At 39.6% G+C, this 25,812-nt stretch overlaps 1 protein-coding gene across 7 annotated transcripts in view; it reads right to left on the reverse strand.

Annotated features, from left to right (window-relative positions):
• Positions 1–25,812, reverse strand: part of ECPAS (Ecm29 proteasome adaptor and scaffold) — a 109,948-nt gene that overhangs the window by 70,798 nt on the left and 13,338 nt on the right. For 6 of the 7 annotated variants that reach the window (XR_009495682.1, XM_010808244.4, XM_024996324.2 and 3 more), the window contains 4 exons: positions 13,456–13,586; positions 4,021–4,137; positions 2,380–2,498; positions 918–1,067 (listed from right to left, as the gene is read on the reverse strand). Coding sequence is in view for 6 of the 7 variants with exons in the window: in XM_010808244.4 (XP_010806546.2) it covers positions 918–1,067; positions 2,380–2,498; positions 4,021–4,137; positions 13,456–13,586 (517 nt within the window). In the remaining variant the exon portion in view is untranslated. Of the gene's footprint in view, positions 1–917; positions 1,068–2,379; positions 2,499–4,020; positions 4,138–13,455; positions 13,587–25,812 lie in introns of those variants that run through there. The other variant, XM_059889523.1, reaches the window with a different exon arrangement.

Consider the following 25,812-nt stretch of genomic DNA (forward strand, 5'->3'; position numbering starts at 1 on the left):
CACAACGCGGGCACTATGTGGGCACCAGGAGCCTGAGGCGGAGCAAACAGCTCCTGACTTCAAAGAGCTCCCAATCTAGTAGGAGAGAGGGACACGTCACCGCACCGAAACACCAAGAGGCACTACGGATGGTGCTCAGTGTTATGCGGACAAGGAGAGTGTCCTGTGCCTAGGGCAGGGGGTTTACGTCAGAGACGACAGAGCCGACGTCTAAGCTCCTTTGTGAGGCTTTTCAAAGTGATTTTTTTAGCTGTCGTTTCTTGCTGTTTTCTTTCTTTCCTTCTTCCTTTCTTTTGTGATGGGGAAGCATTCTAAGCAGAGGGAACTGTATGCTCTTAAAACAAGTGCGTGTAATGACTGGAAAATAACAGCCCAAGGATTTTAAGGTGTAACCTGGTAAGATCTGCATTTGAAAAATCAGGAAACTCTGCAGCAGAGTAGACAGTACTGAAGAAGAGAAGCTGGTGAGAAACGAGGAGAGAGGTTAAAAGAGCCTGAACTAGAGGGTAGCAGTGGGAATGACTCCAGGGCACATGGAGGCAGTGGTAGGGAACTTTATGGGACTGACAGTGAGGCAACCAGGAGGAGAAAGCTGGAGCAACTTCTAATTGTATGCCTACATGGCTAAGAGAATCATCACAGCACTGATGCAATTAAAGGAGAGAAACTACGTTTACTGGGAAAGATTGATTTCAGCTTGGATGGGTCAAGTCTGAAAGCACAAAAGCAGCTCCAGGCTGTTAAGATCAGTAAGCAGTGGGGCTGGAGTTTAGGAGAGATCAGGGCTGCACCAAAGCAAACCTGAGACAAACACATTTTCACCTGAAAGTTGAATCACTGAAAAGAGTACTGGACGCCACACAGTAAAAGCAGTCAAGAACAAGATCCCTTGTTCCGTTTTGCTTTGGTGTACTTACCCGTAAGGCATTAAAAGGACGTCCAGCATGAAGTCCAAAAGCAGCTGCACAGTCTTTGGTTTCTCAGCAAGATTAAACGGAGAAGCTGATTTTGATGATTCAACAGGGTATTTCATGTGAAAAAGGGTTGGTATTAAAAGATGCATTAAGCTGAAAAAACAATTACATTTATTGCAACTATTTAAAAATAAGGGTTTTTTATACATGCAAATAACAGACAAAATAACAACAACAAAAAAATCACTTGACAAAAAATGGCAATCGTAGCAAGGACCATTCATCTTCAGAACTACTCATTTACAAAGTCTAGGGACTGGCCTAGATTTCATTCTTATTTCTTTCTTATTGAAAGCTCAGTATATTGAGTGATAAGTGACATTTTAGCCAACGTGACTCATCACAAAAACACCTGAGAAAAATGTATATAATATGAGCTCAATGTTAGTATCTATTACAAGAGATTTAATATGAAACCTTAGGTAAAGTTCAACTGACAACATGTCCTGTCAATCTTTTTTTTTTCCCCTTTTCACGTTTAATTAAAAATAAAGTCATTCAAAAGCTAAAGAAATTAAACATGAATCACGTCAATATTTGGAATATAGTATTAAATTTCCACTGTGTGAATTTAAGTAACACAGCTTCAGTAATTCCTTCTTTCACTATACCTGTTGCTAGGAAAACAATTTCAAACTAGTGCTTACAATGTCTATTAATTTTACTTGTAGGAAGACTTTTTTGCACCAGCTACCACAAGAACACGGCTCTCTGCACCCTGTTCTCCTGTTACACGCGTGCACACAGACATTAAAGGGACCCTACCACACGCTCCCCAGAGAAAAAATTTTTTTTACTTGTAAATGTGAGCATGAAGATCTTTTAAAAATGTTTATGCTCTAAAAAGCGAACTGAAAACATGATTTAACTCTTTCCTCCACAGCTGCTCTTCGTGTTTCTCACCACAACAAGGCTAGGATACAGAACTTCTGGGCTACACCGAGAAACAAAGGAGCATAGTCTAAACCTCTTCATCTCGTCAATTCCCACGTGAATACAAACGCGTAATCAGTTTCTTAAGAAAACTGCTCTGAAACTTTATATCCTCCAAGACAGAAAGGTTTGATGAAAAGCATATTAGAACTCTAATTTTTGCAATCACAAGCTCTAATTTTTGCAATCAAGAAAATCAGTTGCTTCAAAATAACTGACCAAACTGAAAATGCATTTAGATTGAAAAAAATGTTAATTGTTCTGCACAGTTTCCCATATGCTCACAAGATATTTTATAATTTACAAAATTAACCAAACAGTCATGTTGAGGTAACACAGCAATGTTGGCTGAAAGAGTTCGACTTAATTAAGCCTTTGCATTTGGCCAGGTGAAACCAGACGTGTGGATCTGTTTTTGAACGGCAGCACTGACTCTCAGAGGTGGGGAACCAGGTAACCGGGGACAGCATACCTGTCCTGCTGGGGCTGAGGCTTTCCTTCCATGGCAGTAAGAAGCGTAGGGGCCAGCTCACACTGTTTCTCCACCGGTAGCCGAGGATAGCCCATCTTAACATAAATTATAGTAAAATTCTGATGCAATGAGAGAAAGGCAAGTTAGTATAAAAGAAGTATTCAAGGATTTCAACAAAAACGTATGGTTGATAGCCTAGGTAGTTATCTTATAATCAAGAAACTGAATCCTCCTTCCTCTTGCTTATCACCTATTACAGCCTGGCCAACCAATCTGTCTCAGGAAGAACTCCAGCCCCACTTACTCAAAATACTTACTTTAAGATGGGCTTCACAGGAGGGAGCAAGACCTAGTCTAGCGCATTTAAACATACATCAAATTATTCTGCTATATGCCTTAAACATATACAATTCTATTTGTCAATTCTATGTTTCAATAAATCTGGGTGGGGGGCAGGTATGGGGGTGGGGAATTAGGTACTCACATGTGCAGTTACTTTTGACTGAAAAGAAAAAAGTAATCCTTTGACCTACCTAAACTGACATACTACACACCAGTATCAGATCTCCCAGTTTGTTACATTAATCCTTTCAAGCTAAGAGGAGGCCCATGTTAGGTTCCAGGCTGTCATTTCCCAGCTGGTCAATTACTAAAATAACCTCAGTACATTGTGGCACTGTGGTTCCTCACTCCAACATCTGACTGATGGATGATGAAGCGAGGGGAAGCTGTGTGCGGTCAGTGTGCGAGCATCACTACAAACCATGTGAATGCCTCATTTTAAGCAAACCCATAAATGCATATCCAGATTTACACATAGGATAGAAATTTGCTTTTCTGAAGGACTTTAGAACAGACTTCGTAAAATCATTCCATTAAAGACATCCTATTTGGCAGTTGTACTGGCACACACTGTTCCTATTTGCTTACAGGAAGACACATGTATAATGGAGCTGTATACCAACAGCAGGAACAGACAAGATAGCCTGGGCCAGCGGGTGGCTTCAAAGGTTTGGAATCCAGATGTTAGATAAGACCCAATAGAATTCTGCCTCAATGCTACAACCACAAGGACCAGGAAAAGAACATCATTTGCCATTACATAGCATCAATATTTTTTACATTTCATTTTCATGAGGAGAACATTTAATAGGAATATTTCTTACCAGCCCCAGTTTACTCCACTTTTAAAAAGAGTATCTTTCTAAATATATAATATATATCAAATATATTGTTTTTATTTCAGCCTTCCTATCTCTTCCTGTCTTTTTACCTTTTTTTCTTCTTCTGTCATCCTTTACTTATTCTATGCTACATAACCCTTCTCTTTCTATTTATACCAATGTCTCATAACCTTTTACTAAGAATCAATGATTCTTTTATACAGCAACATACCTGACGCATCACTACACCAACATTCACCCTGTGTAAAACGGCCATGCATTAACCTCCTCCTACCATTTCCTCCAGGTCAACACTCAATGGAGAAACAGTGTGTCCATTTGAAGAAAAACATCTCCTGTTTTATTTAGAAACAGTCTAAGATGAAATTCTAGGCTGGCCAATATACTGATAACATCTACTAAACATTATGAAAGAAAACTTACTGCAAGTCAGAAAATAGTCCAAGACAATACTCACTGTGACAAAGGAGACTGCAGCAGGGTCCTGGTACTGAACCAAGAGTGTCTCTACTGGGAGCTGTATCTTGGGGCGGCTTTTTATGCGCTTATTCAGATGGACCAACAGTTCCATTACCTACAATAGAGGACGGCAGGAACTGAAATTCTTGATCATATTTTAAAAACAAATTCACTTCTCAAGTATTACCTATTTTACTTTTTTCTTGTAAAGGATGTAAATTTGGCATCCCAGAAAGGGAGTATAGAATATTGGAATCTTGTTCCAAAATGCTATCCCCAAGAATCCACACACCAGAATTTTACCAGGCCATGTATTTCACAATGTCCTCCAAGTTAATTCAAGTTGAGATTCCACAGAGGCCTATACTGAGGCACAGTCCCCCAGAAGATGGTGCGCAAATGACTGCAACACGCCATGCTACAGACTGAATATCTGTGTCTCCCAAAATTCGTACAGCAAAGCCCTAATCCCCACTGTGATCTGGAGGCAATTAGGTTTGGATGAGGTAATGAGGCTAGAGTTCACATGTAAGGGATGGATGCCCTTGTAAGGGGATGAAGATATCAAGAGTTCTCCCTTTCTCTGTCATTTGAGGATAAAGCAAGAAGATAGCCCTGTGTAAACCATGAAAAGTTCCTGATGAAGAACCTGACCATGCTGGCACTCTGATCATGGACTTCCAGCCTCCAAAACTCTCAGAAATAAATGCTATTTATGGAGTTGGTGATGGACAGAGAGGCCTGGAGTGCTGCAATTCATGGGGTTGCAAAGAGTCAGACATGACTGAGCAACTGAACTGAACTGACGTCATATAGTCTGTGGTATACTGTTATAGCCGGAGAAGGCAATGGCACCCCACTCCAGTACTCTTGCCTGGAAAATCCCATGGATGGAGGAGCCTGGAAGGCTGCAGTCCATGGGGTCGCTGAGGGTCGGACACAACTGAGCGACTTCACTTTCACTTTTCACTTTCATGCATTGGAGAAGGAAATGGCAACCCACTCCAGAGTTCTTGCCTGGAGAATACCAGGGACAGGGGAGCCTGGCGGGCTGCCGTCTATGGGGTTGCACAGAGTCGGACACGACTGAAGCGACTTAGCAGCAGTAGCAGCATACTGTTATAGCAGCCCCTATAGACTAACTAAGAGTACTACAGAAAGAGAAACATTCAAGGTACTGTGAGTTTCAAGAAGAAAACTTGTCTGCCAAGATCAAGAAGGACTTCAAGGAGAAAGTGACAGGAAACAAAGTCCTAAAGAGCAGATGAAATTCCAAGCAGAAGATCAGTTATAAGTAGGTATAAGAGGTCTAAACGAACATGGTGCACTGCATCTGACTGAAACATAGAATCAGTTCAGTTCAGTTCAGCTCAGTTGCTCAGTCGTGTCCGACTCGTAAGAGATAAAAGTGGGGCTTAGATTATAAAAGGATTTGGGTAAAATGCTGAGAAGTTTTTGCTTTATTCTGAAGATCATCTGATTCTATTCAAGAGTTTAAAGTAAGTAATACCAAGCTTCCTCTCCCTTAAGTGGGAAAAGATGGCAGAAACCGAGGTCAACAAGCAACGATTCTCACAGCAAGAAAGGAAGCTACAAAGGCTCATGTCAAACGACCCCAGTCTTAACTATAAAGTGGGATAACACCACTTTATCTAACTAGGAAAGGAGCACTGAGATATAAGATTTTTAGAAAGCCTTAACTAAAGACTCAAGAATTTAAAGTGAGACTATTCCAGAGGACACGGCTTACACTATTCTCCATCATTTCTGAAATTTGAGCTCTAGCTTCAAAGCAAGTATTAAGGAGAGCTTATAGGGATGTTCACAGCGAAGGTTCAGTTATTTACAGCAATCATGAAATAGCGCATTTTAAGAATAACAAATCTAATAATATTCGTTAAACAATTATCATATTATTATATGATAATAATAATCATAAAACAGCTGACATTTATCAAGAAGTTTCCATGCAGAACAGCAGTTTGCAGTCCTGTCTCATCTGATTCTCAAAACAACCGGGAGAGGCGCTGTTTTCACTCCCATTTGACCCAGGAAGAAGCAGAGGCTCAGGAAGTGAAGTAACTTGCTGAAGTTGACTTCGACAGCAAGTGGCATCGTCAAGATCTGACTCCAGGATCCGTATTTTTAACCTAATCAGACACACTGACAGTTGAGCTCAATGCATCTAAAGTGTCTGTCACTGAGACACTCTCAGGACCCTGGTACTTTGCAAAGACCGAGAATTCTACATTACCATGCTTACCTCACCCAACCTCCTGCCCATCCAGATTTGTGATTCAGCTGGATGACACGGAAAAAAATCAGAAGGAGACAGGCCAAAGGAAACAGCCCTCCTCAGACAATCTAAGCAAGGCTGATTCCTATAAGGACCTGACGGAAAATCATCACTGATGGAGATAAACAGCAGTGTCCAGAATTACACACTCTCTTGTTTATCACAGTTTTAAAATTTTAAGTCAATTAATTTTCTTCTAGCAATATTATCACCTTAAATATTGATTTACTTTCCAAATTTGATTATCTACCACCTGGAACCCTTTATAAACTCATAAAAATCAGGAAATCCACTGAACCAGTCCTTACCCCAGCCAAAATCAACAACAGTTAACCTCTGTCAGTAAACCTCCAGAATTATTAGCCATGGGTGTATAATATTTTATCTCTATCAGTTCTTATTACTCATTTATTTAAATTCATTTGTTCATTAGTAAACTTTTTAATGGAAGTATAACATATAGCTGAAGAGCAAAGTTAAGAATGTGTATGGCTTAATAAATTTTCACAATTTTGGAAACACATTTTTGCAACACCAGAAGTACAAAGTTCCTGCACCCAACTCACTAATGCCTCTTCCTGACTTCTAATACCAGATTTAAATTAATATACACAAAACAGGATGAACTCATGTGTTTTCATTCTGTATTATATCTGATATTCATCCATGTTGTTGCTCACAGTAATGGCTGACTTTCACTGCTCTATTAGGAAGAAAACAAGAATTTATCCATTCTCCTCCATCATGATATATATTAGATTATTTCCAGTTTGGACCATTAGGAATAATTACTATCAACATTCTTAGTTATGTCTTTTGGTGCACACGTATATACATTTTTATTGTATATAAACCCAGGACTGGAAATGCCTGGTCATGAAGTATACATATGATAAACCTTAGAATATTTCCAAACAGTTTTCCAAAGTGGTTATACTAATTGACACTCCCACCAGCAGTGGTCAGTTCTAATTTTAATTTTATGTAAACTAGAATTCTACGTAACATATCTCATTTTCCTTAAAACTGGAAATGTACTCTAATGATATGACAGTAGAAATCTAAAACTTATTTCTCTGTGAATTCCCTGCTGGGGAATTCACTAGGAGTTTTCACTGAGATGGCCCAAATCCAATCCCTGGTCGGGAACCAACTCCTAGTTTTATTGATGATAAAACTTTCCATGCTGAAACTATTTACACACAAGCTTTTTACTAAAAAATACTCTGCTTTTATATGAGTCTTATTTTTATGATTAAAAAAGAGGTCTAATGTTTATAACTGAATTCTAGATTTGTGACAAATATCCTTTATTAACAATTACATAATAATCAAAAGTCTAATTATTATATCGGTTCTATTTGCAAAAGCTATTAGTATTAGCATAGGACTGTACAAATCATGAAGTCTGACCAAATAGCCATATTTCAAAATAATTAAAAATCTGACCAAGTATCTAATACTTCAAAACAAATAAAAGGGAAACATACATCAAGCCTCCACCACCTGGTGTTAAAGTGAAAGTCGCTCAGTCGTCTCTGACTGTTTGCAACTCCATGGACTATACAGTGCATGGAATTCTCCAGGTCACAATACTGGAGTGGGTAGCCTTTTCCTTCTCCAGCGGATCTTCCCAACCCAGGGATCAAAACCCAGGTCTCTCGCACTGAAGGCAGATTCTTTACCAGCTGAGCCACTAGGGAAGCCCGGAGTCAAAACAACATGCAGGCAAATTATGTTACTGCTCTCAGTCATTCTCTCACCCCCAACTTTCATTCACTGACCCTTCATGTACTGATTCACTTTCATACGTAAGAGAAAGAATGAACATGTTTGCCATCAAGTGGAGGCAAAGCCTGGCAGAAATTACTTAGTTTGGGATCATCTCTCAGGTATAAAATCCCATGTGCCACAAAGCTAATTATTTAGCTTCCCTGAGCCTCAGCTTTTTCCTCAATAAAATGTGAAAAACATGAGCATCTATACCCTGCAGAGCCGTTAAGTAAGTTGTAATGAACTGAGAGACAATGATCACATAGGCACTTAATGCTTTGCATTATTATCTTTTTCAGAACCACTTTTCCTCATTCGCAGAAATCAAATGATAACACTTCACAGGCCATTGTGAGGATTAAATGAAAAGATATGTCAGAGTCTAGCACACTGCTTAGAATGTAAACAGGTATCTCAGCTCTTAAATCTCTTTTCCCTTAGGCCAGAAGTTTTCACACTCACTTAACAGCAAAACCTCTTTATCAACAGAAATGATATGAAAAAAAAGCAAATAAAATCGGTATTTTATAATATAAAACAAAGTTCACAGTATACTTTATTCTATTTTGCAGCTTTTTAAAATTATAATAGAAAAACCCATTTATTACAATAAATCGAAAAAAGCTGTAATCATCCCTATTCCCTAGCCCATTCACAGCCACTCAAAGACACCAGTGTTAACAGTCTAGTGTTCTTCCTCACATCTCTCTCTGCAGTCACATAAACTTCTACAAACATATTTACATCTTTAGATTTTACATCTTTACTTTTTATAAAAATGAGCTACATATCATTAACATCAGCATAGAGTCCACTTTGTTTCCAGTTAAAAATATATAAGCTTCTTAATTTCGACCTTACTCATTCTTTGTTAATAGCTGCATAATATTCCACAGGATTCAAAGTTGTTTTCAAAAACTCACCTGTACTACTCATCACTCAAAGTAAATACATGTTCACATATTTCCTTCAAGCTTTTTGTAAAAAGGTTAGAAAAATTCACCAATAGATCAAAGTCAGCATTATTTGGAATATGAGAAGAAAATCAAAGGCAAACTTCTAGGGAAAAAGCTCCAAAGGTCCTTTTTCAAATTAGCAAGTTTCTAAAACCTGACATGCTACACAATGAAATATAAAAATGAAATATTTTTTCCTGAATTCTACAGCTTAAAAAACAAAGAAGAAGCTATGCCTTCTTTGGAAAAGATCTTTAACATACACATTTTTATTGACAAATATCTTGGAGAATACACAGTGAGGAGTGGGGAAACAATAAGAGAACAAATGTAAAAAGTAAACTGAAGAAAAAAGGCGGATATTGCTTAGATATTGCCTGGAATTCTAACAATAGTTAAGTGATTCAAAGTTTCAGACAGAATCCAACCACAAAACAGCTCACCAGATCCTCAGTGCTTTCTAAAGAAGTAAGGAAGAGAAGGGTAGAGGGAGAGGGAAGAAATCTGATCAAGATAAAATAATGTATTTGCTGGTAACTGAGTAAAACATTTTGTTTACTCAGATACAAATAATGACTGAAATGTTAAGAAGGTGGATAGATTGGCTTGATTAATCATTATATTCAAACAGAATACAGGTGATCAAAGGCCTACACAGGAAATGTGTGGCAGGATGAGACGGTGAGGAAGGAGAAGAGGGAGGGATGGAGAGACTGAGAACGGATCAACGAGGTGAATAACCAGAGTAACCGACGTAAAATGCCCTCAATCCAAACCTCAAAAAAAAAAACAAGAAAGAAAGTGACATGTCAATTATACTGATGAAGAGATGCAGCCAAAGTAAATAAAGTTAAACTGGTTAGCTGAGCCAAAGATTCACCAATCAAACCTACATGGAAGGAAAACACTGGTTACAATACTAATCTCAGATGAGAGATATTGGGGTTAAAAAAAAATCTTAAGTGGGATTTAAAAGATAAGAAAAGTATGTAACATATTATAAATTACTAAAAAAGACAAGATCTTCAATTTGTGCACCAAAAGGCATCCAGGTGAAATTATTAAAAAGAAAATCAGAATATTTACAACAGTAGTAGGAGACTATAATTCACTATCAGTTTACAACAGGACCAGAAGACAGGCTTCTTGAGAAATGAGAGCACAGTGTTGAGTGGCCTCTCCACACACGGAGCTCCCATATTCCACACAAAGGAACTATTTTTCTCAATTTTATGAATAGTTTTTATGAACATCAGAAATTATATACTTTAAAAGATTAGAGCATTTGCTCACTGTGGTTTCCAATCACAATGCAATAAAACCATGCAAATTTTACAAAATTTTGAAACTAAAAACAATATTCTTATAATTATTAAGTCAAAATTAAAATAACCTAATACTGCCCCTCAGTATAACAATGGAGTATAAGTGAAAGTGAAAGTCGCTCAGTTGTGTCTGACTCTTGCGACCCATGCTACAGCCAGTCAGGCTACTCTGGTCATGAAATTCTCCAGGCCAGAATACTGGAGTAAGTAGTCTTTCCCTTCTCCAGGGGATCTTCCCAACCCAGGGATCAAACCCAGATCTCCCGCAAAGCAGGCAGATGGAGTCTTTATCATCTGAGCCACAAGGGAAGCCCAAGAAAACTGGAGTGGGTAGCCTATTCCCATCTCCAGGGGATCTTCTGTACCCAGGAATCGAACTGGGGTCTCCTGCATTGCACACAAATTCTTTACCAGCTTAGCTACCAGGGAAGCCCAAGGAGTACAACCAAAACAGTAATCAAAAAGAAATCCTCAGCTAAACCTGTTTTTGGTTCTGTTTCTTTTTTTTTTTAACTCTGACCTTAAACAAATGACAATCATCCAAGTCTCAATTTCGTCTATAAAATGAAAATTATATTTATACCTCACGTAATCTTGTGAGGATTTAAGTTATTAGCACTTTTCCTGGCACATAATAACCTTTATCATTACTATATAAACTGAAATCTTATGTGAGAAAAATATACTAAAGGAAAACAAAAAAAGGAATAATTAGAATACAAACAGAAGAATTTGAGACTCTCCTGGTAGTCCTTAGTTAAAAATCTGCCCTACAATGCAGAGGACAAGGGTTCAATTCCTGGTTGGGGAACGAAGATCCCGCATCCCACAGAGCAACTAGGCTCGGGTACCACAACGAGAGACAGCCTGCCGCAGCACTGAGCCTGCGCGCCACAACGAAAGGGTCTGTGCGCCACAACGAAGGATCCTGCACGATGCCAACAAAGATGTGATGCAGTCAAATAAATAAACATGTACATTTTTTAAAAAGAATGCAAATTCTTTTTAAAAGGTGTTCTCTAGCCTTAAAAAAAAAAAAAAAGTTTGGTAGTAACAAAAAAAGTAGAAACAAGAATGGAATTTCTCCACTTGAATGGTTACAGAATATTAAGAGAAATAGTATGATAGAGGTGAATAATATACAACCAAATGTATAGATGGTTAGAGATAAATGATTTTCCATAAAAGATAAAAACACAAGGAAATGCAAAAATCCTAATAAGTTAAAAAAAAAAAAAAAACCTTACTGAAAACACTCAGCCTAGAAACTTAGACTAATGCAAAACTTCCTCCTATTTCCTCTCCCGGTCTCCACTGCAAGTCTCTGTCCACGCCACAGCCAGAGTGATGGTGTCACTGTCACCAACACCCTTGGCAAACTACCACGGACTCCCCACGCTGACCTCCCATCCCCCTTCCTCTGACGCGCTGGGTGCGGCACTGTGGCCCTCTTCAGCTCCCTGCCGGCCTTACACTCAGTTCCAGCTCAAAATCTCTGCACAGGGCCTTCTCTGCCCTTACTGGTCTCCCATTTCTCTGCCTGGCTATTTCCTACACATCACAGAGGCCTCCCTTACACCCTACATTTAACTTAAATCAAGTCCCCAAATACATTCTTTCATCGGATCCTTCTCCATCTTAGCACTGACTGCAATTTTAACTCGATACTATTTGCCTGATGGTTTAATAATGGTCTCCCTAACTAGACGTTTCTTTCCTTCACCGAGGTATTCCTAACATCTGGCATATAAAAGGTACTCAGCAAATATTTGCCAAATGAATGATGAGACTAAATAAAGAAACAGAAACCAACGCATGAAGGCCTTTTATTCCTTGCTATTCTGAGGGTAAGAAAAGGCCATAGCAGAGTTTTAAATAGGAAAATGACATAAACACATATCTATCTCAGCAAAGCAGTCATTAACAACAGGCATGTCAAATATTAATGTATGACAAGAATGTCCTATTCCTTCCTGTAAACATAACAGACATTCTGAAAGATACTATTTCTCCACTGAATTCAAACCAGGCCTCAAAATCCCTCTCAGGGCAGACCTCCAGGAAGGTCATTGCCAATCAATTAGAGTGGCCCAAGGGATGAAATCTGATGATAGCTCAAAAACCCGAAAGTCTAGTATAAATACACGGGAAGACTAATGAACTATTTTAAACTGAAGAGTCCAAATGTTCCCTGTAGAACATTAGGTTAAAAAAGAACATCTTGATGTCACGGTTATGCAACTTTTAGTATAGTTCTTTACAAAAATCCTAAAACAGGAGCTATGCAAGACTGCCTTGCTTTTAAAAACATCTCTTTTGCTTACCTTAAATTAAGTTCATATTCATTGTCATGCTTAGCTGCTCAGTTATGTCTGACTCTTTGTGACCCCATGGACTGTAGCCCACCTGAATCCTCTGTCCATGGGATTCTCCAGGCAAGAATACTGGAGTGGGTTGCCATTCCCTTCTCCAGGGAATCCCTGGTGCCTCAGTAATCCCTTTAAATTAAGCTCATATTCATAGCCAATGATTAAAGAAGATTTTTGCACCCCTGATGCAAAGAGCTGACTCACTGGAAAAGACCCTGATACTGGGAAAGACTGAAGGCAAAAGGAGAAGCGGGGGCAGCAGAGGATAAGATGGTTAGAGACATCACCAACTCAACGGACATGAATTTGAACAAACTCCAGGAGATAGTGAAGAACAGAGGAGGCTAGCATGTTGCAGTTCACGTGGTCACAGAGTTGGACACAACTTAGCAACTGAACAACCACCACTTTTCATACTGGACTCAAGAGCATGGATTTTAGATCAGGCCTCCATACATTCCAGAACAATTATGTCAACTATTATCATCTAGCACTGATGCCAAGTTTACAGCTGGAGCTAAAAGTAGCTGTACTAAGCATTCAAAAGGTACTCTGAAACCATGGAAGGAGGTTATGGACTTACTGTCCATTTGTCAAAGGCCTTAACTGGGTTCATGAAGCTAGATTTCAATAATGGGAACAGAAAACCCACTTCATAAAATACACCCATGTACTCCCCCATTTAACTCCCCACAACAGTCCCAGCATGCTTACCTTTTTGCGCACGCCTTCTTGGGTGCTGGACAGCTTGAGCAAAACAGGAGGAAGGAATTTAGATATGATATTCTGTAACTGCTCATCTGTTTCAGCATGTCCAAGTCGTAAAAAGACTCGTTCAAGCTGATCTATAACATAAAAAGAAAAAAGGAAAACTTAGCAAATCATACAGGACTGAGACTAATCACTTTTCTTGCTTAATCCTTTTTTCTATATGCAGATCCTTTAGTCAGAACTTTAACCATAGCTAGCCCTGGATATGGATGATTTTGGCCCCGTTGTGAAACAACACTAAAAAAGTTTACTAGCTAATTATATTGTCTTAGAACTGTCCTGGTCATTTAAACTCTAGAAGGGAAGAAAACAAGGCTAAATTTCTCTCCTACTTAACAAAACTATTCAGTGTTTCTAGAGGATATGGATACCAGAAAAGATACAAAAGTTTTTAAGAAATCTTCTAGATAAGAGAGCCAGGGAGGAGAACTTTAATCAGATACCAGGGGTAATAGATCTTTGGTGAAACCATCTTACTAATGAAATTTCTGCAAAGACAGAATCACTGCCCACTACTACTAGAATTAGCCAACCAGACTGTGAAAGATAAATTTCCACCAAGAAAGCCACTGAGAAACATCTTAACATCATAGGGATGCTTTCAGCAAAACCCAGTCTGTGATAAACTACAGGATAAATAACTAACACACTCAAAGTTTACATCTGTTCAGTCAGTACACTGCAGGGGAGGGGAGAGGGGAAAGGGGAATTTACCAATGGCAAATGACTGGATATTTGACTTTTGTTAATTAGTGTTCATTTTTTAGATGTTATCATTGTATTGTGGTTATGTTTATTTTTTTAGAGGTTCTTATAAAAATGATCAGTAGTGATTAGGGAGCCTTCTAAGGGGCTGAAAATGTCCTGCATCTCACATTCTGAGTGGTGATTACAAAGATATATATTATAAAAAGTCACAAGCTCTATATTTTCATACTTTCTACTGAATCTACTATACCTCAACTTTAAGAGTTATTTAAAAATTTAAAAGAGTTCTTTCCTTCCAGAGATAAAGACTGAAATATCTACAAATGAAATAACAAAGCAACTTAGATTTACACCAAATAATCAAGGATGTGCTGGAAATCTGCTCAAAGGGTGAATTTCAGATGCTCACCTCACCAAAAAAAGAAGGCGACTGTGAGACAGATATTTTAATTGGCTTGACTGAACTATTCATTTCATTATGTATATGTATATCAAATTATCATGCTGAACACCTTAAATACATATAATCATTTCAAAAAGTAAAAATAAATACAAATCGTCATGGCTTCATTCAAGTCCTCATTTTAAAATAAATAAATAATTGGGGATGCTGGGGTGAGCTACAGGGAGAAGCCATATAAATGACACCAAGATTGGTCATTAGTTGATAACTGTATAAGCTATGGGACAGCTACTGAGAGTTTGTGCTTTAGTGTATACTTGAAATTTCCATAATAATTTTCAGAGAAAGACTTATATATATATATGCATGCACATACACATAAAGATATAGATACATAAATATAGATATGTAGATATGTATCTCCATGGGGAGCCTAGAGGCAATGACAACCTGGCACAATCGAGTAGCAACAAGCACACCCAGTACCCAGATCTTAGTCTTTAAAAACACTCTCCAGGCAAAGGAGCCTGACTCTAGGGCCAGGGTGAGGAAAAAACCAGGTGGACCTGAAGCATCCTGCAGAAAAGAAAGGGGGCCAGATAGGAAAGGGGGCCTGGAAGGAGTCAAAAGGATGCAAGAACCACCCTGAAAGAGCTCCATCACAGTCAAGGCTGGAACAAATTGAGGAACTAATAACACAGTATTGGATTCTAACCCAAAGTATAAAAGAAATCTACATGACCCAGTGATATAAATAAATGATTGAATGGTTAAATGCATGGAGGAAAAGAGACAAGTCTTTCTTACAGAATTTCAATGAATATATGTGTAGATACTTTCCCCTACAGGAGATAGACCTTAATTCCTGCCTCTATCCATCACCCCTGTAGGGTAGACCAGATTTAGCGACTTGCTTCCAAAGAATAGAAGAGAGAATGAGGAAGACGTTAACTTCACAGTGGTACAACTGGATAAACACTGTTTTAACCAGGTGATGCCATGGAGGGTATCAGGCTCCCAAATGTGACAAGAAGGGCATTTCACCTCTGGGGTATTCCTTCCGAAAACTCACGACCTCCATCTAGACATGGGGTAACACAAACAAACCAACACCAAGTCAAAATACATCCTACAGGATACATGGCCAGTACTGCCCAAGATTTTCAAGATCGTGGAACAGAAAGACTAAGAAACTGTCACAGACCAGAGGAGTCTGGGGAGACGTGACAGCTAAATGCAGTGTGGCAAACTGGACTGGATCCCAGAACAGAAAGAGGACATTAGTGGAAAAACTGGTGAAATCCAAATAAAGTCTCAAGTTCAGCTTTTAAAATAGTAAAGGAAGGAATGGAGGGGAGGCGCGCATGCTGACTCTGAGATTAGCAGACCAAAGGCTTCGATTTGCTAGCAGTTGAAACACTGCTGTAAAAGTAGCTTTTAAGAACAATGGATTCAATCCACAGTATCTGTGGAAGTTAGAGATAAGGCGTCTCCGCCCTGCCTCAGCGCCTCAGAGATCTCAGGCAGTGGAAACTACAGATTTTAGCTACAGAAACTTAAAATTGTTTGGTGGAAGAAGACAGGGCTAGATTCCTCATAAGAAATTGATCTGCAGAACCTGTGCCAAAGGCTTAAAAAAAAAAAAAAAAAAATCAAGTGACACCTGGTCCCTTCCATTTTTCATACAATCATCTGAGTGCTGCTCCTGTATGCCCAGCAGAGCACTGAACACTTTGTCCCTCACTAGAAAGGAAAAGATAACATCCCAACATAGTAAAATTGCGGATGGGAATGTGGGAATGGAAAGAGAGGGCATCAGACATCACATGGGGGTCCTTGTCAGAGAAGTCGAGCACCCTTAGGGAACAGGCAATGCCTCCACACCCTTTGGGAAGGTCAGTGTCACACTGCTGCATCATTCTGAGTAACAGCGGCACTTTCAACAAACCATCATCAATTGTGTTCAACTTTATGAAAAAAAATGTAAATAAAAATGCAGATATAATCGGCCACTGACCTTTCCAGCCTACAAAGTCAACAAAAAAGGGGGAAACATTTGGCAACAGGATGGTGGCTGAATCCTGTTGTCAGAGGCACAAGAGGAGGAGAACCTGAACCTCAACCCTGGACACCGAGCCCCGTGAAAGTGACAGTCCGCGGGCTTCTCACCCCAGACGCGCCTATTCAGAAACAAGAAGTGTAACCACACATTCTGAAAATTCAAGAGGAATCTAACGTTCAAGTTCACCCTTGAATTGAGATCCTCCAGGTCATCACCAAAGCATCTGGGGTATGACAGACATTATTCTAGAGGCAAGAGCAAGTTTCATCAACGGTGATGTTATTCCTCTTATTCAAACCCATACGGACTTAATTTCACTTACGAGTACATTAAAGACATCACCATACCCTCAGATCATCACTGTTCAATGTGGGGAATATCTTCTGAACTATTGTTTTTTCCTGTTCATACACTAACATTATTTTAACGTAAAAACTGGAATATAACATATACCATTTTACAATCTGCCTTTTTTTTCCTTTTAATTAACACAAACATACGGAGTAATGCACGTCTCAGGACTTTTCAGATTTTTTTAATTAAAATAAAGTGTATATGCTTTGTATTTCAAATAACCCTAAGCACATTGTGTTTTCTAGGGCAGTTCATATAATTAGATACATTCAGATTTCTGCAGCAAGACATATGGATATGTCTTACTATGTGGGATAGTCAATTATAAAGAACCTCACATCCATTCAGGTCAGGTTTTAATATCAAGAGTTACACTAAAAAAAAAAAAAAAAACTTGAGATATGTATAAAATTTTAAGTATCTTTCCATCAGTCCAGTTCAGTCACTCGACACTAAGTAAAGATCTAATTGATAATAGCAACTTTAGAGGAAGAATGATTTTATTCAGCTATGTGTGCTATTACCAGATTACAGAACCACAAGCAATGCTCCAAAGACCATCTTTATCCCTGTGTATCTGTGCACTTGGATGGGTTTCTGTAAGCTAAAACCCTAGAAAGGGGACTACTAAGGCAAAGTGTAGGAGTGTCAAGTTGAAGAGAGTTTTGAAAAATGCCCTTCAAAAGGTTATGATCCTTTATACCACTAGCCAGAGAAGGCAATGGCACCCTACTCCAGTACTTTTGCCTGGAAAATCCCATGGACGGAGGAGCCTGGTAGGCTGCAGTCCATGGGGTCACTAGGAGTTGGCCACGACTGAGCAACTTCACTTTCACTTTTCACTTTCATGTACTGGAGAAGGAATTGGCAACCCACACCAGTGTTCTTGCCTGGAGAATCCCAGGGACGGGGGAGCCTGGTGGGCTGCCGTCTATGGGGTCACAGAGAGTCAGACACGACTGAAGTGACTTAGCATAGCATAGCATACCACTAGCAGTACACGTAAATACCAATTTCCCTGTATTCCTGTCTATACTGAGTAATCTAATCAATCTTACCAAGATTGTAAGTAATCCATCTTAGTTGAATATGATAGATGAGAAAGAACCACACTATTGTTTCATATATATTTTACTACTGAGGTAAAGTATCTTTTTAAATATTTATTGGTCATTTGAAATATCTTCTTCAGTGAATTATCTTATTCTTTTGACCTGCTAAGTTCTAAAAGCTTCTATATAATATTGAAAACATTTCTGCCTGTTCCCCCATAAATTAAAATGCTTTTTTCCCAGTATGCCTAGTGACTTTTTTCTTATTGTATCTAAGTTTTTCAAATATCAATGTACCATTCCTTCATTTTATGGCTTCTGAGTTTCTAGCCATGCTTAGAAATACCTTTTTAACCCTAAGATTATAAAAATACTATATTCTACAGGAAAGAGTTAACACAGCGGGCCTGACACTGCTCTCCTTACGGGGTTTTGTCAGTCAAGGCCAGTCCTTGGCTGCCACGGGAAAGCTTGGATTCAGGAGGGTTCCCACTACAGCCAGGGCTGATGAAGAGCGACTGGCTGTGTCTGAACCGTTTGTGCAAACAGTATGCGGTATGCTCCCCACATGCTTTCCTCCTGAGAATCTGGAATTTTGCAACGTGTTAGGCAGAAGGTGCCAATGTGAAGAGCACCAAATAAAAGCCTTCAGTAATGAGTCTCTAATGAACCTCCCCTGCGGACAACACTTCACACGTGCTGTCTTAACTTGTGTGAGTTCCTAACTCACTGCTGAAGAATTACTCATGTCCCACGTGCCTCAACTGGGAGAGGACTCTCAGAAGCATGCACCTGGCTTCCTCCAGACTGCTGCTTTTTATCCTTTCATGGTAATAAATATTAGCCATGAGTACAAGTAAGTGCGTAGTCCTGTGAATCCCAGTAAGTCATGGAGCCTGGGGTGGTCCTGGCAACCCCAACACACACACACTTATCTGTGTTTTCTTCTAGCTCTTACAATTTTCCTTTCTATTTCCAAGTCTTTAATCCAACTTGAATTTTTTTTGGCTCATGAGGGATGTAAAGAAGCCTTGTCTTTTGTGGGTTTTTAAAATCTCCTTCATTGTGAAATAAAACATTTAGAAATGTGTGCAAGATTTAAGTGTAATTTAATGAATTATTATAAACACCTATGTAACTACTGCCCAAGTCAAGAAGAAAAATTTGTTTTGAAACTCGCACAAAGAAAGGTTTCTACTCGACTTAGAGAGGACTGAAACACTGTTGAACACTCAAAAGCACCATGAATTTTAAGGTCACCTAACATCACAAAGGTAATTACAGCCATGTATGAACTAGAACGGGGTCTTCTGACGTTCAGTCTAAAAACCTTTGCCTACCTATGAGGAGAAGGGGGGAACAGAGGATGAGCTGGTTGGATGGCATCACCAACTCGATGGACACGAGTTTGATCAAACTCCAGGAGATAGTGAAGGACAGGGAAGCCTGGCATGCTGCAGTCCATGGGGGTCACAGAGTCAGACACGACTGAGCAACTGAACACCACCACCCATGCAACTGTCTACTGTGATGAGCTGCGTTTTATAGGGCAGGATCCCTGTACACTGCACCTTCTACAAGGAGCCCCGTTTGAGAGAATCACCAGAAGGGCATAAGAATTTGCCAGATTCAGGTGGTATCTGTGACAATGGGAAAATGTACAAATTCAAAGGTCAGAAAACAACACCAGAGAAAGCTCATTACTATGAATAAGAAGCTAAGTCCAAACGTGTCAACCTATAATGGGCCTCCTCCTGCCTGCTCCTCCAGATTCTCCCCTCCTCCCAGGCCCAGCACCCTGCTTCTTTCACCCTGTGAAGCAGACTCCCTGTCGAGGTCACTCGTTCACTCACACTCATTCCAGCATGAATCGAAACCCTACTGTGTGCCAGAGCTTGGTGGGCATGGGTACAGAGTAGAGAAGAAAGAGGTGAGGCTGGTACTCATGCTTAGCACACATGTATGGTATCTGCAGGAGAAAACAACAACAAAAGGCCTGAGACGGACTGCTCAAGACAAGAGCATTTAAGGATGGAAGGAGAGTCTGAGAAAGGGAAGGACAGGCAGCACACAAAAACAGGAAGAAAACTGAGTATGAGGTCATGAGAACTAAGGAAAGAAAAAATGGACTAGTCAGGAAGAACTGGAAAAAATTTGCTTGCCTGTATTAAAAACAAAAAAATTTAAAATTCCATGCAGGTAAATAAATGACACAAGTGTAAGAAGCAAGATTGTAAAGCTTTTAAGAGAAAACTGAAAAGGGAATGCTAAAGTTCAAATACAAAACACAAAAGGCTAATAGGTTAAGATTTTAAAATACCATAAAACACACCATAAAGTAAAAGAATAAGCTATAAATAGCTACAATGTTTTTAAATGAAAAGAACTTGAGCAAAGAACATACTTTAAAAACTCCTACAAATCAAGGAAAAGCAAATTAATTCAAACTTTTTAAATGGACAAAGGACATAAGCAGGCAATTCAGAGATGAGAGTCATATACTTAACAACACAGAAAAAGATCCTCAATCACACTGATCAGGAATACGCAAACCTAACACAATAATGAGATACAATTTCGCACCTTTTACATTAGAAAAATGGGCTTCCCTTGTAGCTCAGCTGGTAAAGAATCTGCCTTCAATGCGGGAAACCTGGGTTTGATCCCTGGGTAGAGAAGATCCCCTGGAGAAGGGAAAGGCTACCCACCCCAGGATTCTGGCCTGGAGAATTCCAAGGACTGTACAGTCCATGGGGTTGCAAAGAGTTGGACACGACTGATCGACTTTCACTTCACGTTAGAAAAAATCTTCAAATGTTGGCAAGAACTGGAAACCAACCAAGAGGAACTGAGGCTTACTGTTCAAGCGGTGTACACCAATACAATCTCCAAGCAACAAGTCTCTAGTTAAGCAGTCTCCACTGTAGCTCAACAGGCACATCCGTTCAACCTGGCAACTCTACTCCAGGGGAATATACTCTAGAGCAGTCTAGTCAAACTAGTCCACCAGCCCTCTAAGAGAGAAGTAACCCTTCTTCCTTCAGTGGGAAAGTCTCACCAGCATAAGAAATGTTAAATAAAATAACAGTGAGAGTTGATTTACATTCTGCCACAAGTGCCCTATTTGCAAGACATAATTCCTCAGTCCTCAGAAAACAACTTCTGTATCACTGTCCTGGAGAAAAACTCCCGGGGAGAGACAAGCACAAGGACAGCTGTAACAAACTGCTTCGGGCCTTCACTGGTGTCACAGTGGATAAGAATCCACCTGCCAACGCAGGCCACGTGACGTGGGTTGGATCCCTGGTGCAGGAAGGCTTCACGTGCTGCAGGGCAATTAAGCCCATGCACCTCAACGACTGAAGCCTGCGTGCCTGGAGCCCATGTTCTACAACGAGAAGCCGGCGCACCGCAACAAAAGACAATCCCCCGCCTGCCACAACTAGAGAAAGCCTGTGCAAAGCAACAAAGACCCAGCACAGCCAAAAATAAGTGAATAAATAAAAACTTTAAAAAAAGAAAGAAACTGTTCATTGCCACGGGGTTAGTAAATGAAAGAAAGAGCAGAAAAGATCTAAATGTCAGTTACCGGGAAAATGGATAAAGCAAATGTGGCAGGCTCATATAACAATGAAAATACGCAAGAGTCACATGTCACATGGACCAACGTAACAATATCTTAAAAACTAAGATCAAACAAAGGAAGCAAGTTGCAGGATGCTGCTGCTGCTGCTGCTTCAGTTGTGTCCGACTCTGTGAGACCCCGTAGACGGCAGCCCACCAGGCTCCTGCGTCCCTGGGATTCTCCAGGCAAGAACACTGGAGTGGGTTGCCATTTCCTTCTCCAATGCAAGAAAGTGAAAAGTGAAAGTAAAGTCGCTCAGTCGTGTCTGACTCTTCGCGACCCCATAGACTGCAGCCTACCAGGCTCCTCCATCCATGGGATTTTCCAGGCAAGAGTACTGGAGTAGGGTGCCATCGCCTTCTCCGAAGTTGCAGGATATGTACATTATAATTCCACTCATGTCAAGTTTTTCAGTGTGTGTGTGTGTGTGTGTATTGCTTATGATATACACTGCACAGGAAAGACAAGCCCTAGGTGAAAGAGAAGGGAAGGGGAGAGGAGAGAAAAAAAGGAAAATTTGTATAGGGTAATATAGGGAGTCTGAATCTTATCAGTAATGTTTAGTCTTATTAAAAAATAAAAGACCTGAAGTGAACAGCAAAAAATGTACAGATCTGACAAAGATGAGTGGGGACATAACTGTTTCTAAGATTATTCAGTATATTTTTCTTCATACTTGAAATATTTCATTATGTTAAAAAAGAATATACATACATACCATAATAACTGTTTTATGATACTATATAAAAAGAAAATATATCAGTAATTTTTCTTTGTATTTTCATGTACTTTTCAAATATTCTTCAGTAAAAATATACTTCTTTCAGGAAAAATAACATACAGAGAAAATTTTTTTTAAAGAATCCATGTTTCAAGGATAAAGAAATTTAAAACTTGAAAGGAACCTTAAAAGAATATGGGAGAACAAAAACAAGAACATTTACTGTTAGAAACGAAACTGACACGGCCATTGGGAAACTAAACGCTCTTACCACACAATCCGCCAAGTGCCGTCCTTGGCGTTTACCTAAAGGAGCTGAAAACACATGTCCACAGAGAAACCTGCACACGGACGTTTACAGCAGCTTTATTCGTTCAGCCTTACTGCCAACGCTTGGAAGCAACCAAGAGGTCCTTCAGCAAGTGAATGAATAAACTGGTACACACAGACAATGAAATATTACTCAACACTCAACAAAAATGAGCTGTCAAACAATGAAGAGACATGGAAGAACCTTAAAGGCATATTACTATGTGAAAGAAGACGATCTGAAAACACTACATGCTATGATTCTAACTATATGATGTTCTGCAAAAGGAGACAGAAAAAGACCAGCAGTTGCCAGGGAGGAAGAGGGGAGGAGGGATGAATATGACAAGCACAGAGGATTGTAGAGCAGTGAAAATACTCTGCGATATTACAATGATGGATATGTATCATTATACATCTGTCCAAACCCACTGAGGACACAGCACCGAGAGCCAACCAGGGTGTGGACTTCAGAAGAGGGGTAGTTACAATGTGTCAGTGTGGCTCCATCCCTGGTGAGAGATGTGCCATCTGGCGGGCAGGGCGAGGCATATGGGAAACCTCTGTGCCTCCCTGTCAGTCTTGCTGCAAACCTAAAAAAGCCTCTAAAAAACACTTAGTATAGAGGGGAACATAACAGAAACAGAGATTCTTAAATCCCCAAATAAACAATTTTCAGTTTAGCTTATATCAGCTATTATATTCATGTAGGGGGAAAAAAACCTACTAAGAATAAATATATTCATTCACTTTTCATTGAATAATTCTTTGATTCTTATTATTCACCTATCTTCAATTTCTCCAGCTAAAGGGACAGAAAGGATCTTCCTTCCTCCTAACCCTCAAGAAAGAAATAACCCAGGAAAAGTTTAAGGGCTTCATTTCAGTGTTATCTACCATTAGTCACGGATAATTCTGAAAACATATCATTATCCTTGAGAAATAAAACTGTCCAGATAAATCACTCATTCTTCGTAGCTCTCCAAAAAATATAACTTTGGCCTCTGAGTCAGGGAAGAAATGCTATTTTCTCACAGAACTAGACAAGGTGGCTTTCACTCATATTATCACTTAAGGAAAAAATATTTTAAAAAATGAAAAAGAAAGAAGAAAAGAAAAAGCTGCTGCTTCTAAGTCGCTTCAGTCGTGTCTGACTCTGTGTGACCCAATAGACAGCAGCCCACCAGGCTCCCCCGTCCTTGGGATTTTCCAGGCAAGAACACTGGTGGGTTGCCATTTCCTTGAAAAGAAAAAGCATAACTCTCTTTCCTTAGATGAATCACCTCTTCATGACAACTTACACATCAAAACATTCCTTAGAAAGTATGCAAGAAAAGCATTACTGTCAAAAGGACCGGGGCAAGGACTATATTTAAGGTAGTAATTACCCCAGGTGGTGGCATTTCAGAGGATTCTTTTCTGGCTTGCTGGTTTAATTCTATGTCATTACTAATTTATCAGTATTTCATGAGCATGAATTACTTGTGTGAATTAAAAAGAGAAAAATGGTTATTCCAGGGGGACAGGTTTCAGATTTCTTTACATTTGTTTAAATTCTCTACAAACATTATTTTTTTTTCTGAATGTGAAAGCAAATTTTAAATTATAAATAAGGTTGAGAAGCCTGAAGTGGAAGATGAGATTGAAAGGGAAAGCTGAAAATACTTGGACCACTGCTCACAGCATCATTAATCAATTAACAATCCAACACTACAGGATATTTTGAGAAAGATCTGTCAAGTTACCACTGAAATACACTAGACTATTAAAGAATAATTTCACAAGGAAACAGACTCCCTAAAAGTATTCAATTTCTTCTGCTTCACATGTATGTGAATATATTACAGTCAAAAAGCAGTTTTACATGGCCATTTGAGCCTCAAAAGGCCTGTGAGGTGAGCAGCTATTGTCTGCATTTGTAGATGGAAAAAACGGGCTCAGGATCCTGACTGACTTGCCAAAGGTCAAAGCTAATGACACAGAGTCACAAGTTGAACCAAGAGAGGTCTTTAACCTCAAAGTGCACAACAGAACACAGTTACCACCCTCTGAAGTATTAATACTGTTTACTGAAGTAGGTAATATTCGCTTCAACTTACAGACGAGGAAACAGAGCCTAGAAGTCATTGAGAATGCTGAGTAGTAAGTGGCAGGGCTAGGATTCAACCTCCTGGTCCAAGTACCAACCCAAAGCTCCTCCTGAAATGCTAAATTACAGCAAGGCTGAGGCGGAGAAAGCGGGCGGGGATGACGCTAAGCCTTGCTAGACAACTATGAACAACATGACTTTGTACCCTGACCACAGCCAATGTGACAGGAATGGCCCCTGACTCATCCATCTCTTCCTCAGGTGCACAGAGAAGCTGGAAGAACTAGAGGACCTCTAATTCTTAGTTCCAAACCCCTCCTGAGAGCCCCTCTTATATCCGTAAGACTCCCTGATTCCTTATAGTAAGTATCCCATTTTTGCTTACACCACGTTACCACCGGATAAGTAAGTCAAAGTTGCTCAGTTGTGTCTGACTCTTTGCAACCCCATGGACTCTACAGTCCATGGAATTCTCCAGGCCAGGATACTGGAGTGGGTAGCTGTTCCCTTCTCCAGGGGATCTTTCCAAACCAGGAATCAAATCCAGGCCTCCCGCATTGCAGGCAGATTCTTGCCATCTGAGTCACCAGGGAAGCCCTCAGGGAAATTCACCTTACCACTGGGTCCAAATGCAAATAGACAGTCTTTGCCAAGAGGAAAAAAAAAACAGATCTACTTCCATTAAAGTACATTAAAAGGGACTTCCCTAGTGGTACAGTGGTTAAGACCTTGCGTTCCACCACAGGGGATGCAGGTTCAATCCCTGGTAAAGGAACCAAGATCCCACAGGCCTTGCAGCCAGAAAACCAAAACATAAAATAGAAGCAATATGGTAACAGATTAAAAGACTTTAAAAATGGTCCGCATCAAAAAAAAAAAAGTCTTAGGGGAAAAAAGGACATTAAAAAAGTAAGTAGCAGCTACAACATGTAGCATATGCCTGGGGTGAATATCAAAGGAGACAGGAAGTCCTTCCT

Source organism: Bos taurus, chromosome 8 (genome assembly GCF_002263795.3).
Source record: "Bos taurus isolate L1 Dominette 01449 registration number 42190680 breed Hereford chromosome 8, ARS-UCD2.0, whole genome shotgun sequence".
Lineage (NCBI taxonomy): Eukaryota > Metazoa > Chordata > Mammalia > Artiodactyla > Bovidae > Bos > Bos taurus.